Here is a 14,779-nt window from a genome sequence, read left to right as displayed (position 1 = left end):
GCACCAGGCTGGGGAGACTGAATCTGCAATAGCCAACCAGCTTGGAGTGAAGAAATCAACTGTGGGAGCAATAATTAGAAAATGGAAGACATACAAGACCACTGATAATCTCCCTCGATCTGGTGCTCCACACAAAATCCCACCCCGTGGGGTCAGAATGATCACAAGAACGGTGAGCAAAAATCCCAAAACCACGCGGGGGGACCTAGTGAATGAACTGCAGAGAGCTGGGACCAATGTAACAAGGCCTACCATAAGTAACACACTACGCCACCATGGACTCAGATCCTGCAGTGCCAGACGTGTCCCACTGCTTAAGCCTGTACATGTCCGGGCCCGTCTGAAGTTTGCTAGAGAGCATTTGGATGATCCAGAGGAGTTTTGGGAGAAACTTGTCATGTTTGGAGGAAAAAGAATACTGAGTTGCATCCATCAAACACCATACCTACTGTAAAGCATGGTGGTGGAAACATCATGCTTTGGGGCTGTTTCTCTGCAAAGGGGCCAGGACGACTGATCCGGGTACATGAAAGAATTAATGGGGCCATGTATCGTGAGATTTTGAGTGCAAACCTCCTTCCATCAGCAAGGGCATTGAAGATGAAACGTGGCTGGGTCTTTCAACATGACAATGATCCAAAGCACACCGCCAGGGCAACGAAGGAGTGGCTTCGTAAGAAGCATTTCAAGGTCCTGGAGTGGCCTAGCCAGTCTCCAGATCTCAACCCTATAGAAAACCTTTGGAGGGAGTTGAAAGTCCGTGTTGCCAAGCGAAAAGCCAAAAACATCACTGCTCTAGAGGAGATCTGCATGGAGGAATGGGCCAACATACCAACAACAGTGTGTGGCAGCCTTGTGAAGACTTACAGAAAACGTTTGACCTCTGTCATTGCCAACAAAGGATATATCACAAAATATTGAGATGAAATTTTGTTTCTGACCAAATACTTATTTTCCACCATAATATGCAAATAAAATGAAAAAAAAAAACAGACAATGTGATTTTCTGGATTTTTTTTTCTCAGTTTGTCTCCCATAGTTGAGGTCTACCTATGATGTAAATTACAGACGCCTCTCATCTTTTTAAGTGGTGGAACTTGCACTATTGCTGACTGACTAAATACTTTTTTTCCCCACTGTAGATCATTGCTGCCTCGTTGAATAATATTGGTTTGAGTGCAATCCGATTTTTATTCTTGCATTCCACCAGTCCGATTTATACGCCAGTGTGAGCGAACATAAGGCCGGGATCACACATGCGAGGAACACAGCCAAGTCTCACATGTTAATAAAGGGTTAATGCCACTTTTCTATTATAAGGTGACATTAACACCTTATTACCCCACTTGCCGCCGCTACAGGGCAAATGGGAAGAACCGGGCAAAGCTCCAGATTAGGCGCATCTAATAGATGAGTCTTTTCTGGGCAGCTGGGGGCTGCTGGTTTTAGGCTGGGGGGCCAAGATCAATGGCCCCTTACCAGCCTGAGAATATCAGCCCTCAGCTGTCGGCTTTAGTCAGGTTGGTTGTCAAAAATAGGGGGGACCCCACGCCGGTTTTTTAAATTATTTATTTAAATAATTTAAAAAACAGCGTGGGGACCCCTCTATTCTTGACAAACAACCTGGCTGAAGCTGACAGCTGAGGGATGCAGCCCCCAGTTGTAAGTTTCGTCTGGTTGGTTCATAAAATGAGGGGAACCCCACGTCGGGTTTTCATTCATTCTTCTCGTGCCGGCAGAGCAGGAGAGAAGAATGACAGCCGCGGTCAGCACCAGCCGCCAGGAACAGCGCTTACAGTATCCGCTTCTTCCCGGCGGCCGTCCGTGAGCATGGAGGACAGTGTGAACAGTTCTCCATGTGCACGTGTGCAGCACGTGTTGCGGGCCGTGTCGCCGTATTTTGCACACGGGCACACGGTCTGTGAAATCACGCTGACATGTGCATAGACCCATTCATTTGAATGGGTCTACGTGTTTCAGTGTCTCCGGTACGTGAGAAAACTGTCACTACACGTACTGGAGACACTGACGTGTGAAAGAGGCCTTAGGCTGTTTGCCTACAATGAGTTTTTGGTGAATTTTTGACACTGCATACTTTTGCTGCTTCAAAAACGCAGCTTCTTAACAGTTCCAGCAAAGTGGATGGGATATACTGTATAGACATCTCCTGCCCACTGTGCTTCTTTTTCTCAGCGTAAACTGACCTGTGGCGCGTGTTTCAAATTACTGACATGTCAATTTCTCTTGAGGGTACGCTGAGTATTCTCTGTATGTTTTTCCACAACTTCTATTAGAAGCGGAAGATCTGCACATACATTTTTAGTGTGTTTCTGTGGCGGAAACGCATCAAAAACATATGTGATCTGCACATGATTGTATCAATAAAGTTTTGTAAAAAACAAATACCAGGAAGTATCAAAACAAAGGAGCTTTGTTTAAAACATGACAATAATGACAGACCAACAAGAGACAAAAGACGCAGCGTCAAAAACGGGATAAAAACGCATGTAAAATATGTACTCAAAAATGCAATGAAAAAAATCAAATTTACATAATGGGTGCAAAAATTCTGTAACATCAAAAACTCATTGTGGGAATGTAACCTTAGGCCACATGCACACATTGAGTCTTTGGTGAGTATTTCACATCAATTTTGTAAGCCAAAACCAGTAGTGAGTAAAAAATACAGAAGTGGTTAGAGCTGGCTCCAGGTTTTCGTGGGCCCCGGGCGGAAAAATTCTCAGTGGGCCCCTTTAACACATACTACAATTCATGGTGCACAGATACGGCAGATTAATATATGTAAAGTACAATGCCAAAGATTTCACTTACATTATATGAATGATAGCCATTGTAACTTCTACAATAACTCAGAAACCGGCGAATCCTCGCAGAGCGCAGTGTGTGTGCTGGGGGGATTCACAAGTCTGCAGTCACACAGAGTGACTGCAGACTTATCAATTTAGATCAAACACTATAGTCCTCCATGCAGTATTATGGGCATCACATAGTGCTCCATACAGTATTATGAGCACCACATAGTCCTCCATACGGTATATGGGCATGATGTAGTCCTCCATACACTTATACACTTTAATGGACCCCATATATTGCTCAATACAGTACAATGAGCCCCATATATTGCTCCATTCAGTATACTGGGCCCCATATAGTGATCCATACAGTATAATGAGCTCCATATAGTGCTCCACAAAGTGTAATAAGCCACATATATTGCTGTATACAGAATATTGGGCCCCATATAATGCTCCATACACAATGGGCCCCATACAATGCTTCATACAGAATAATGGCTCATATAATGCTCCATACAGAATAATGGACCCCACATAACTTTCCATAAAGAATAATGGACCCCATATATTGCTCTATATAGAATAATGAACCCCATATATTGCTGCATACAGAGTAATGGGCCCCACATAATACTCCATTCAGAATAATGGGCCCCATATAATGCACCATACAGAATAATGGGCCCCATATAATGCTCTATACAGAATAATGGGGCCCATATAATGTTCCATACAGAATAATGGGCCCTGTATATAGCTCCATTCAGAAAAATGGACCCCATATAATGCGCCACACAGAAAAATGGGCCACATAAAATGCTCTGCTTGTTCCTTGCTCCGTTCTCCTCAGCATCTTCTGACCCTCTGCACTGCTCAGCGCAGAGGGTGTGCTGTAGTGACGTCATGGTACTCTCTGCCCTGAGATGTTCCAGAATCAGAAGATGCAGAAGAGACCGAAGCTGCGGAAGAACATGGAGAGGTAAGTTTATCAAACAATTTAAAGCACAATGGCTGGGGGGGAACCTGGTGGCAGTGCCCATGCTGCCACTGCCCCCCCAGCCCCGGCTCACGGGCCCCATAGCGTGCCTGCGTTCCTGTCGGTGAGTGGTCTCCCCCTTGTTCATGGTCCTGGCACTTGCTTAGGTGCGCTGGTTGGTGACGCCCAGGAAGTGATGACACATTTCTATTATACTTTTCCTCTGACTGTTCCACTCTTGGTTTTTGCTTTCAAATAAAGATGTAAAATACTGGCCAAATACTGAACGTGAGACCATAGTCTTAATGAATCATGGGACTCTGATTCCAACACACCCTCTCATCAATTCTGACGTGAACAATGCCCATCTTGATGAATCAGGGCCATAGTATTCAATGGAACTATTCATTCATGCCTTTTTATGGATCTGTATGTTTGCTTGGTTAAACTCAGTGTATATCTTATTCTAGAAGTGCCCATATAAGTCAATGGAGATCAGTTTTCCATCTGGTTTTAAACAAGTCTTTTGTTAAGTAACAATGAAAAGTAATCGTCAAGACAGCATCCCTTCTTCAGCTTCTAAAAATTAATTTGAAAAATGTGAGCAAAACTGAAGAAAAACGGATGATACAAGGGAGAAAAATAGTTTTTTTTATGTGGCCAAATAAACAGAAACTGATGTGTGAATGTGCCCTAACACACAAGTATACACTGCATAGTTATTGACACAGTATGTGTATACCACATGGTCAGAGGAGCGTATGCAAAATTGCCATAAAGAGAAAAACAATTTTTCATCCGTATGTCCTATTTGTACATCTATATGGCATCCGTTTTTTACTAGAACATTTTAATAATAATAGGTCAAATACGGTTTTCTATCTTATTAATTGTAATGAATCCATGAAAACACGTGACATATCGATGGTAACCCATATGTGATTTGTATTTTGTGCAATCATTGATTTATAATGGGCAAGTCTTATCCAAAATACAGATCAAAGTAGTGAATGCTGCGATTTCCTTGGCCCTCTTCACAAGTTCTGATGATGCCGGTACTAGAAAAAAGGCATCGGTGTTATCAGTGTTGCGTGTCTGTGTTGTGTACGTGTGCGTCAACCGTGTGTACGTGTGCGTCATCCGTGAGACTTCTGTGTGCGGTCCGCATGACACGCCACAGAATAAAATTCCTTGAAGAAAATAGTGATTTTTAAGTGTAAAAGGTTTGAAAACTTTGCAAAGACCCTTTAAAGATAGATGGATCTAATTTCACAACACCAGGACACATTATAACAAATGGCACCCTTTAGTGTCTTGTATATTGACATAATGTTACAACTATATATTAACCTAATTAAATGAAAAAAGACGTGGGGCCTCCCATTTTTTGTAGCCAGCAACGTTAAAGCAGACAGCTGTGAGCTGATATTATCCAGCCTAAAAATACCATCTGGAAGCCGCCGCAGAAGTGGAACATCACATTAGATGCGCCAATTCAGGCACTTCTCAATGCTCTGGTAGCAATTGGGGGAACGGTAGTTGGTGTTGATGTCAGCTGTGAATTGCCAAAAAACACAGCTGACATCAATCCCTAGTGTTAGTAATGGATAGTTGTATATCTGACACCCCATTACTAACCCACTAATAAAAAAAAACACACACAAAAGTACTTTATTTAAAAAAAACAATCCCCAACTCTTTCCCAGGTTCAACAATTTATTTAAAAAAAAAACCACACAGGTCTGAAATAGTCCAGGGAATTGGACATAGTCTACAATTGGAAACCTGAAAAAAATAAAAAGAGAGAAATAAAAACAAGACAGTGTTCCTTGTTCACTAATTATAAATAAAGTTTCCACACAGGTCCGACATAGTCCCACGATGTTCCCCGAATCTGTCATCCACAGCCTATAGAGTCTCATTCTGAGGCTTCATAGGCTTTAGCAGCAGTCACTTCCAGCTCACGGTGCGCTCCGTGAGACCCAGCGACTGTGAAGAGCAGTAACATTACTGAAGGCACCGCTCATCAGAGTCACCAAGTCATGCTGCACTCCGCAAGACCTGATGACTGTGAATAGCGGTGATGTCAGTAATGCTACTGCTCTTCACAGTCAAATGGTCTTGCGGACAACAGCGTAAGTCGGGAGTGGCTGCTGCCAAAGCCGATGGAACTTCAGAGCGAGATTTCATAGGTTTTGGACGATGGACTTGGGGAACATCGTGGGAAGCACTGGACTATATCGGACCTGTGTGGGAACTTTTTTTTTATAATTAATTGGTGAAAGAGGGACAGTGTCTTATTTAAAGTACTTTTGTGTGTGTGTTATTTTCTTTTTAGTACTGGGTTAGTAATTCCATTATTAACACCAGGGCATGATGTGAGCTGTGTTTTTGGATAATTCACAGCTAAAATCACCCCCAAAGACCATTATCCCGATTTCCAATACACCACGGCAATCGGGAACAGCGAAGGTGAAGTGCCAGAATTGGAGCATGTCATGTGATGAGCCAGTTCTGGGGCGGCTGCAGACTAGTATTTTTAGGCTGGGAAAAACCCAATACCCAGGGACCCTCCTAGCTTGATAATATCAGCTCACAGCTCTATGCTTTACCTTTGCCGATTAACGAAAATATGGGGGACCTCACTTCATTATTTTCAGTTATTTTTTATGCTAATACGTGTACAGTTCTATACAAGCAAGGCACTATTTATATATCTCACTTATGTATCTATCTTTCTATCTATCTATCATCTGTTTACCTCATATCTAACTATCTCTATCTTTGCACATCTTTAACACATGAAAATCTTTCATTTCTATTACGCATTCTATTCTGGTACATGTGACATGGACGGCACACGGATGTCATCTGTGTGTACGTGTGCGGTATGTGTTGTCATCCGTGCTACCTGAAAAAACTGACATGTTTACAAGTAGGTCACATGAAAATACGGACATGTGCCCAGACCCATAGATTATAATGGGTGTGTGTGAGTACGTGTCTCAAGTACGTGTGAAAACGGACGCTGCACGTACCAGAAACAGACATGTGAAATGGCCTTACTTGTAGACTATCGATTCATGTGTAAAAACATTCATGTTTTGCATGCGGACCGCACACAGATTTTTAATATGCTCGACTGACCCCTAACGAGCCCTAAGTCATAAATAGCTGAGGAGATGTTACAGAATGCAGGTAAATGGTTTTACAAGTGTAATAGGGTTTTAAGTGTGAGTAATGCCATTTCTGCTGTAGTTTTACATTCTTCTTGTGGGTAAAGTTTGTTTAGTATCTACTCAAAGCACAGTTGTTAACAATTCCGAAAAGAGGGAATAATAGGAAGCATTTAAGGAAACCAGGATGGATGAACACAGAACTTAAGCACATGCTAAAAAGGAAGAAAAAAATGTTTATAAAATGGAAAGAGGGAGGCATATCTAAAGAAGAATATAATGCTGTCTGCAGAACCTGCAGGGCACAAATCAGATTAGCTAAAGCTGAAAATGAATTGAGGCTTGCAAGAGATGTCAAAAGCAATAATAAAGGATTTTGGGGATATGTCAAAAGTAAAAGAAAAGTCAAAGATGCTATATGATTTTTACAGGATGAAAATGATGAAATGGTAAGACAGGATGTTGAGAAGGCTGAACTTTTAAATTCCTATTTTGCATCTGTTTTCTCTCAGAAAGGAAATGTAACATCAACTGTTATTCACTGTCCTATTAAGGGAATAGAAGAATCCAGGATATCTATAAACAGAAAGATAGTGAGGAAACACTTAGCTAACCTAAATGAATTCAAGTCTCCAGGTCCAGATGAATTACACCCCAGAGTACTGAAGGAGATAGCAGAAGAAATTTTTGAACCCCTCTCCATAATCTTTGAAAATTCTTGGAGAACAGGAGAAGTGCCAGAAGACTGGAGAAGAGCAAATGTTGTTCCTATCTTCAAAAAGGGGAAGAAGGTGGACCCAGGCAACTATAGGCCGGTGAGTCTGACTTCTATACCAGGAAATATCTTTGAACAAATTATTAAACAACATGTATGTCAATACCTGGATAAGAATGAAGTGATTAAACAGAGTCAGCATGGGTTTGTAACTAATAAGTCATGTCAGACTAACTTAATTTCCTTCTATGACGGTATCACTGATTGGGTGGATCAAGGAAATGCTGTAGATATAGTATATCTTGACTTCAGCAAAGCATTTGACAAAGTCTCTCATACAATCCTTATTGAAAAAATGACTAAGTATGGAATGGACAAGGCAACTGTTAGGTAGATTCATAACTGGCTTAGTGATCGGACCCAAAGAGTGGTCGTAAATGGCTGCACATCCAGTTGGAAGAATGTCTCAAGTGGGGTACCACAGGGCTCTGTCCTGGGCCCTGTATTGTTCAACATCTTTATCAACGATTTAGATGAAGGAATTGAGGGTAAACTGATTAAATTTGCTGATGACACAAAGCTAGGAGGGATAGCTAATACTAGAGAAGAGAGAGAGAGGATTCAAAAAGATTTAAATAAACTGGAGAAGTGGGAAGCAACTAACAGAATGGTTTTTAACAGGGAGAAATGCAAAGTACTACATCTGGGCAATAAAAATGAAAAAAGCATATGTAGAATGGGAGGAATAGGGCTAAGTGACAGCACATGTGAAGAAGACTTGGGTATACTAATAGATCACAGACTGAATATGAGTCAACAGTGTAATGCAGCAGCAAAAAAGGCAAATGCAATTCTAGGATGTATTAACAGAAGCATACAGTCTAGATCACGTGAAGTCATTATTTCCCTCTACTCCTCTTTGGTCAGACCTCATCTGGAATATTGTGTCCAGTTTTGGGCACCACATTTTAAAAAAGACATCAACAAACTGGAGCAAGTTCAGAAAAGATCGACCAGAATGGTGACCGGTCTGCAAACCCTGTCTTATGAGGAAAGGTTGCAGGATTTGGGAATGTTTAGTTTGCAAAAGAGAAGACTGAGAGGAGACTTAATAGCTGTCTACAAATATCTAAAGGGCTGTCACATTGTAGAAGGATCAACTTTATTCTCATTTGCACAAGGAAAGACTAGAAGCAATGGGATGAAACTGAATGGGAGGAGACACAGATTAGATATTAGAAAAAACTTTTTGACAGTTAGAGTGATCAATGAGTGGAACAGGCTGCCACGAGAAGTGGTGAGTTCTCCTTCAATGGAAGTCTTCAAACAGAGGCTGGACAGACATCTGACTGGGATGATTTAGCGAATCCTGCTTTGAGCAGGGGGTTGGACCAGATGGCCCAGGAGGTCCCTTCCAACTCTACGATTCTATGATTCTACTGTGCTAAAGTAGACCGTGATGCTATGCATAACAAGTGCTGCATAGACAATGGTTTTCGCAAGCAAAAATACTTTAAATTCACTCAGTGAAAAATCTAAACGTATTCAATGAGGCAACAATTATGGGTCAATTAATCCTTGACACCTTAAGGATTGGGCGATTTTTAATTTTTACTTATTTTTTTTCTCCCCTCTTTCCAAGAGCCATAACTGTTATGAAAACGTAGCCATATGAGGGGGGAGGGAATTGCAGTGACCAAATAACGCCAATTCGGTGTAGATTGTTGTCTCCATTTCTGTGTTCCCCACGTGATATACATAATATATATATATATATATATATATTATTTTTTGGGGCGGTTTTGTTTTACATTTCTATATAGTCCCCACTATGGTAAAGTAATGCACTGTTAAATTGACGATCTTCAATGAAGCCTAGCCAAAGGCTGGACTTTTTAGGAGATAAAACATGGCAGACATGGATGCCTTCAGAATGTCCCTGGCTGTCGTGGCAAAATAATGGCATCCTGTTATCACATTGCACGTGGTGCTGATCGCCGACATAAGTGATGACTGCCATTTTGAAGCCTCTTAAATGCCGCTGTCTTGTTTTACAGTGACATTTAAGAAATATAATAACTAATGCCATTGGAGCTACCTCCATCAATACTAATTACTCTTGGGTACCGGCTATGTAACACAGTTGGCACCTGATCTACTTGTAGCTATTATTTTTCTACTGTGCCAACCTTGCACCTACTATGCTGTATGTGCTCTAAAGTGATTTTAAAAATGTACGCTACTGTACATTATGAAATATATTTTTAAGGGAGCTGCTAGGCTAAGTGATGTTAGAAGCTTAACGCTGTTCTGTTTCTTTCCTAGTTTTAAGCTGAAGAATTCCCATCTGACTGCAGTCCTTCTTTTGATATATTTCCTATCCCCAAACTGTATTTTACCTGTGTTAAAAGTTGCCAATCCGCCGATTGGTGCAGGAATGCCCTGACCAGGCATCAACAATGGTGTGAGCCTCTGGATTTGCGGAGTCACTGTGGCAGGACTCTGGAAGTTGAGAATTTGAGAGGCTGGTTTGCTTTCTGAAACAGGAGCTGCTCCTCCACTAGGGTGAGTGTCCCGGTAGCGACTTTCTTCCTTTAGCTGCTGTTGTATTGATACTCTCAGTCTTGCAATATGTTGTCGGGAGAATATGTGGGCGCGACATAGAATGGTAGGCCCATATTTTACATTACAATGGGTACATTCTGTAGGTGAAGGTCCATCATTTGTAGAGCCTGACCCAACCAAACCCTGTAATTTGGCTTTCTTTTCTTTGGCTCTGGCATTCTGGAACCACACTTGAACAACTCTCTTTTGGAGCCCAATTTCTCCACCAAGGCAGTCACACTCTTGCATGCTTGGAGTACGATATTCAGCATAACAGGCCTTGAGTATTCGTAACTGCAGACTACTCATCTGGGTACGATAACGTCTTGCTCCAGAAGAACCCAACAATCCTTCAGAATTGAAAGCTCCTTTACCAGGACTAGATGGGCCAGGATCTGAGCTTGATGAATCACTTATGTCTCCGCCCTGTGGACTGTGCATAAGTGATTCCATAATTTTTGGAGCTCCTTTCTCATCTACCCATTTTTGGCTGTTTATACTTTGGATCTCCAGAGTTTGGTTTTCAGTAGTCTGCTGTTCTGAATTCATGACTTTAGAAGAATCAGACACCTCAGGAAATGGTGCTGTTAGTGTTTTTTCAGGTTCAGCACAAAGCCCTCCTGATGACTGGGAAGAAACTTGCTGACTTGCTGAGGTATGCAACTTAACTTCTGGGGTTGAAGACATTAAAATTGTTGTTGCAGGCTTTGCTGTGAATGAAGCCAATAGTAAACCTTGTGAAGGTTGAGAAGTACTAACAAAACTAGAGAGTACATGGGCTGGATTAACAAGACCAGTAAATGTTTGGTTTGGACTCACTAAACCAGATAAAGCTTGAGGAGGGTTCACATAGCCAGGCAGAGCCTGAGCATTGGCAAGATTAGTTAGAGCTTGTGAAGGATTAACTAAACTAGGTAAAACTTGTGTGGCATTAATTATTCCTGAAAGTGCCTGGGTTGGATTGACCAGAGCTTTTGTAACTGGAGTTGTAACACTGCAAGAAGCTGGTGATTTTGATGGCAGTATTGAAGAACATGAAGTCTGCACCGTGGGTAAGCTTGTTTTTGCTGGTAACTGGGGCGCCACTTGACTTGGTGGAGCATTGTAACAGAAATTTATTCCATCCCTTTTTGATCCCTCATTTAGAGAATCATCTTGCTGCTTGGGAGCTGAAACGGATGATGGTATTCCACCTCGGTATTGACCTTTACGCTCACGAGCTCTTGTATTCTGAAACCAAACTTGAACTACTCTCTTCTTTAAGCCAACTTCAAGAGATATGCGTTCTAGAGTGCTTCTTGTGGGGTTAGAATCTTGCAGATACCACCGGTGTAAAATATCAAGCTGTTCTGGTAATATGGTAGTCCTTAAACGTTTGTCTCTGGGAGGTTCATCTCCACCATCACTTCCAGTTGGGGACAGGCTTTCTTCCTCATGTTTTCTTTTTCTGGGACAGGCCACATCACCTGTCCCAACAGGGATAAGAAGAGATAAATCCATCAGAGGTGCGGAGAGATGACCACTACTGGTTAATGATTTTCCTTGTTTCTGATCAGTTGAACTTGTTAGCTTGCATGGTTCATTTTGTTCTGCAGGCTGATCAATTTCATCAGTCTGAGTATTTCCTTCATTCATAATGGGTGGACTAATACTTCCTTTTGTTACTGGAGTTATTGGTTCTTGTTCCTCTACAGTATCATTTTCATTTTCTTGCTTTTCTGGCTCATTTTTTAATGTGTTCTCTTGGTTTTCAACAAAGGCAGTCATAGGTTCTTCTTTTTGTTTATTTTTTTCTGACTCCTCTTCATTTTCTTGTAATTCAGTTGTTTCTTCAGAGTGATCATTATAGCAAATTTTGAGATGATGGATCAGTTGAAAAATGCAAGGAAGAGTAATACCACATTTTCGACAAGGTGGTATTTTACTATTGGCAGCGGGGCGTTCCCCTGGTTGACCATGGTGAAGAGGTGGTGAAGGAGAGGTCCCAGTTTCTGTAGCTTGTTTTCTTGCTTTCTGACGAGCATTTTGGAACCATACAACAACCACTCTTCCTGAAAGGCCCAACAACTCAGACAAGTGTTCTACTTCACTATCTCTAGGGTATGCACTGGCTTCAAAGAAGCTGTTTAGGGCCTGAGTCTGAAATTCTGAGAATTTTGTCCGTGAGAAACGACGATGAGCCAATCGATCAAGACGTATGCTTTCCTCTGTTTCTTCCTCCTGATTCTCCTGGATAATGTTCTCTTTTTGCTTGTACCAGTGTCTGATAGTTGGAGGAGGAAGCCCAGTTTTATTCGCTACCCACATGATTTGCTCTTCAAGCAAAGGCCCTGGAAAGTCAAAAAGACTTTGCAGGAAACTGAGTTGCTCAATTGTAACACCATGGTCAAGTGTAACTTCTTGTTGCTCCAACTCTTTTGCACAATGAGAAAGCTGTGAAGTAACAGAAAAGTCAAGTGGAGTAACTGATGATCCTGTTAAATCAGAGTTAGGTCCTAAAGGGTTGTGATTGTCATAGGAACGACGAAAATTTGCCGCATAGCGACTCAATGCTTCAAAAGGGAGTAAGCGCTGGTGCATATGCTCTTCATGTGTTTTCAGAATTAGTCTGTTTGAGAAGAGTTTACCGCAAGTACCACACTGCAGCTTCTCTATGGAAGAAGGAGTAGGCGATGTATCAAGTGGCGGAGCAGGAGGTCGTGGTTGAGGTTGTGCCTGGGAAGTTACTGGCTGTCTTCCTTCGTTGTATTGTGTGACTAACTCAAAACCAAAATTTTCTAACAAAGCTCGTGCTGCAGACCCTGTAGGGTCTCCAGAATCCTTGGAAGAAGCATCTGGATTCTGTGAAGCATTTGTCTCTCCAGTGGCTGCATCACGTTCATCCAACACTTTTTCATCCTTTTCATTTGCTTGTCTAGGAGTTGCACTTGGTTGATCACCTTCATCTTTGATAGGCGGTGGCAGCTGGGCACCTCCAAAGGGCAGTAAAGGAACTGAACTCCCATCTCCACTGACTTTGAGTTCTTGAAGGTAGAATGGAAGAAGAAGTTGCTGCTGTTGACGCTGGAGTTTCAAAAGAGTTTCAGGTATCAGTGGAAATGAAGGAAGAAGTGATGGTGCAAAAAGTGGAGAAGGCTGGACAAGTGGGGGTGGCCTAGATAAATCCACTGAAAGGGGCACAGATGGAGGGGCAACTGTATTGGGCAGTAATGGAACTCCCATGCATGGTCCAAGTTGCTGTTGTCTCTTCTTATTACATTCAATTCCTTGAACATCTGCTGCCTCTCCTCTGCTATCAGTAATACTTTCGCTTTTAATTCCAGAGTCTCTTTGAGGCTTTTCACAAGATATCTTTGCAGGATCCTGCTTTGAGCTTCTAGAGCGGGTCTGGTGGAGAACAGAGCGCATGTGAATTTCTAATGTTGAGCTTTGGTTGTATGATACGTGGCACACTGTGCATTTGTAAGGTTTGTCTTGTCCTGTCTGTACACCATGTCCAGAGGTTCCTACTCCAGACTCATTTCTGGTGGAAAGGGAAGGGTCAAGAGAGGCTTTACGCACTTTGTGCAAATGAGATACTGAATTGTAATGTACAAGCAGAATATTTTTTTGGGTAAAAGACTCCTTGCAAACGATACATTTATGAGGCCTTGATGGATCCATAAACTTGTCCATAGCAAAGTTGGCGGTCTTTCGATACGTAGATTGTTGAGGTTGAGCAAGTGTGTTTTCCTGAGAGCCCTTTCTATCCTCCTGCTCCACAATATCTACTTCATGGCCACGACCTTCACATGCTTGCTGAATATCAGATGGGCTGAGCTCAGGATGATACTTCTCCAAGTGTGTTCTTAAGTCTTGAGAATTTTCAGAAGTCAGTGGACATAAGGGGCATGCAGTTTCATCTTGTGCTTTCTCATTATCTGCTACAGTGTCAACAGCATCAACAGGGTTTGTAGAAAGGTCTCCCGGAGATTCTGGAGGGGAGGATTCTGTTACTTCACCTGTGCAAATAACAAAACATACAATTAAAGAACAGCTAGTATTATCTGCATCATTTGTCAATTAAAAGCACAAATAAAAATCAAGGATCTGGAGACAAAAGTGAAGCAGTAAAAAGGTATCCAATTAGAATGGATAGCAGTGCAGTTAAAAATATAATCTGGATTCTGACTTGTAGCTATGGGAAACAATTTCACAATTTTCCCAAAGAAAATTTTAACATACAATACCTTTAGGCCTCATACCCATTGGCGATTAAAAAAACGGTCCGATTTCTGGACTGTAAAAAAGGGTGGAGTGTTATGCGAGTGTCATGCGATTTCTATGCGATTTTTAATCTTTCCATCCGTTTTCTATCCATTTTCCATCTGTTTTATATCCGTTTGCAATCCTTTTCTTTTCGCAGCAACTATTTTTCTACAGTCATTTACAGGACCATTTACAGTGTTCTATGCCACAGAATGGTAATGTATCCGTTTAAAACGGATGGAAA

General features: G+C 41.8%; 1 protein-coding gene and 1 long non-coding RNA gene across 4 annotated transcripts in view; one reads left to right on the top strand and one right to left on the bottom strand.

Moving 5' to 3' along the window:
- The window catches only part of ZFHX2 (zinc finger homeobox 2), a 117,356-nt gene that overhangs the window by 21,127 nt on the left and 81,450 nt on the right, over positions 1-14,779 (bottom strand). The window contains exon 9 of the mRNA XM_073575405.1: positions 10,083-14,288. Coding sequence (XP_073431506.1) covers positions 10,083-14,288 — 4,206 coding nt within the window. The remainder of the gene's footprint in view (positions 1-10,082; positions 14,289-14,779) is intronic.
- The window catches only part of LOC141089113 (uncharacterized), a 79,672-nt gene that overhangs the window by 22,089 nt on the left and 42,804 nt on the right, over positions 1-14,779 (top strand). The window lies entirely within an intron of this gene.

Source organism: Dendrobates tinctorius, unplaced genomic scaffold (assembly GCF_039654945.1).
Source record: "Dendrobates tinctorius isolate UK_male_01 unplaced genomic scaffold, ASM3965494v1 ptg000044l, whole genome shotgun sequence".
In the NCBI taxonomy this organism is placed as follows: domain Eukaryota; kingdom Metazoa; phylum Chordata; class Amphibia; order Anura; family Dendrobatidae; genus Dendrobates; species Dendrobates tinctorius.
This window is presented reverse-complemented; position numbering and strand designations above follow the sequence as displayed.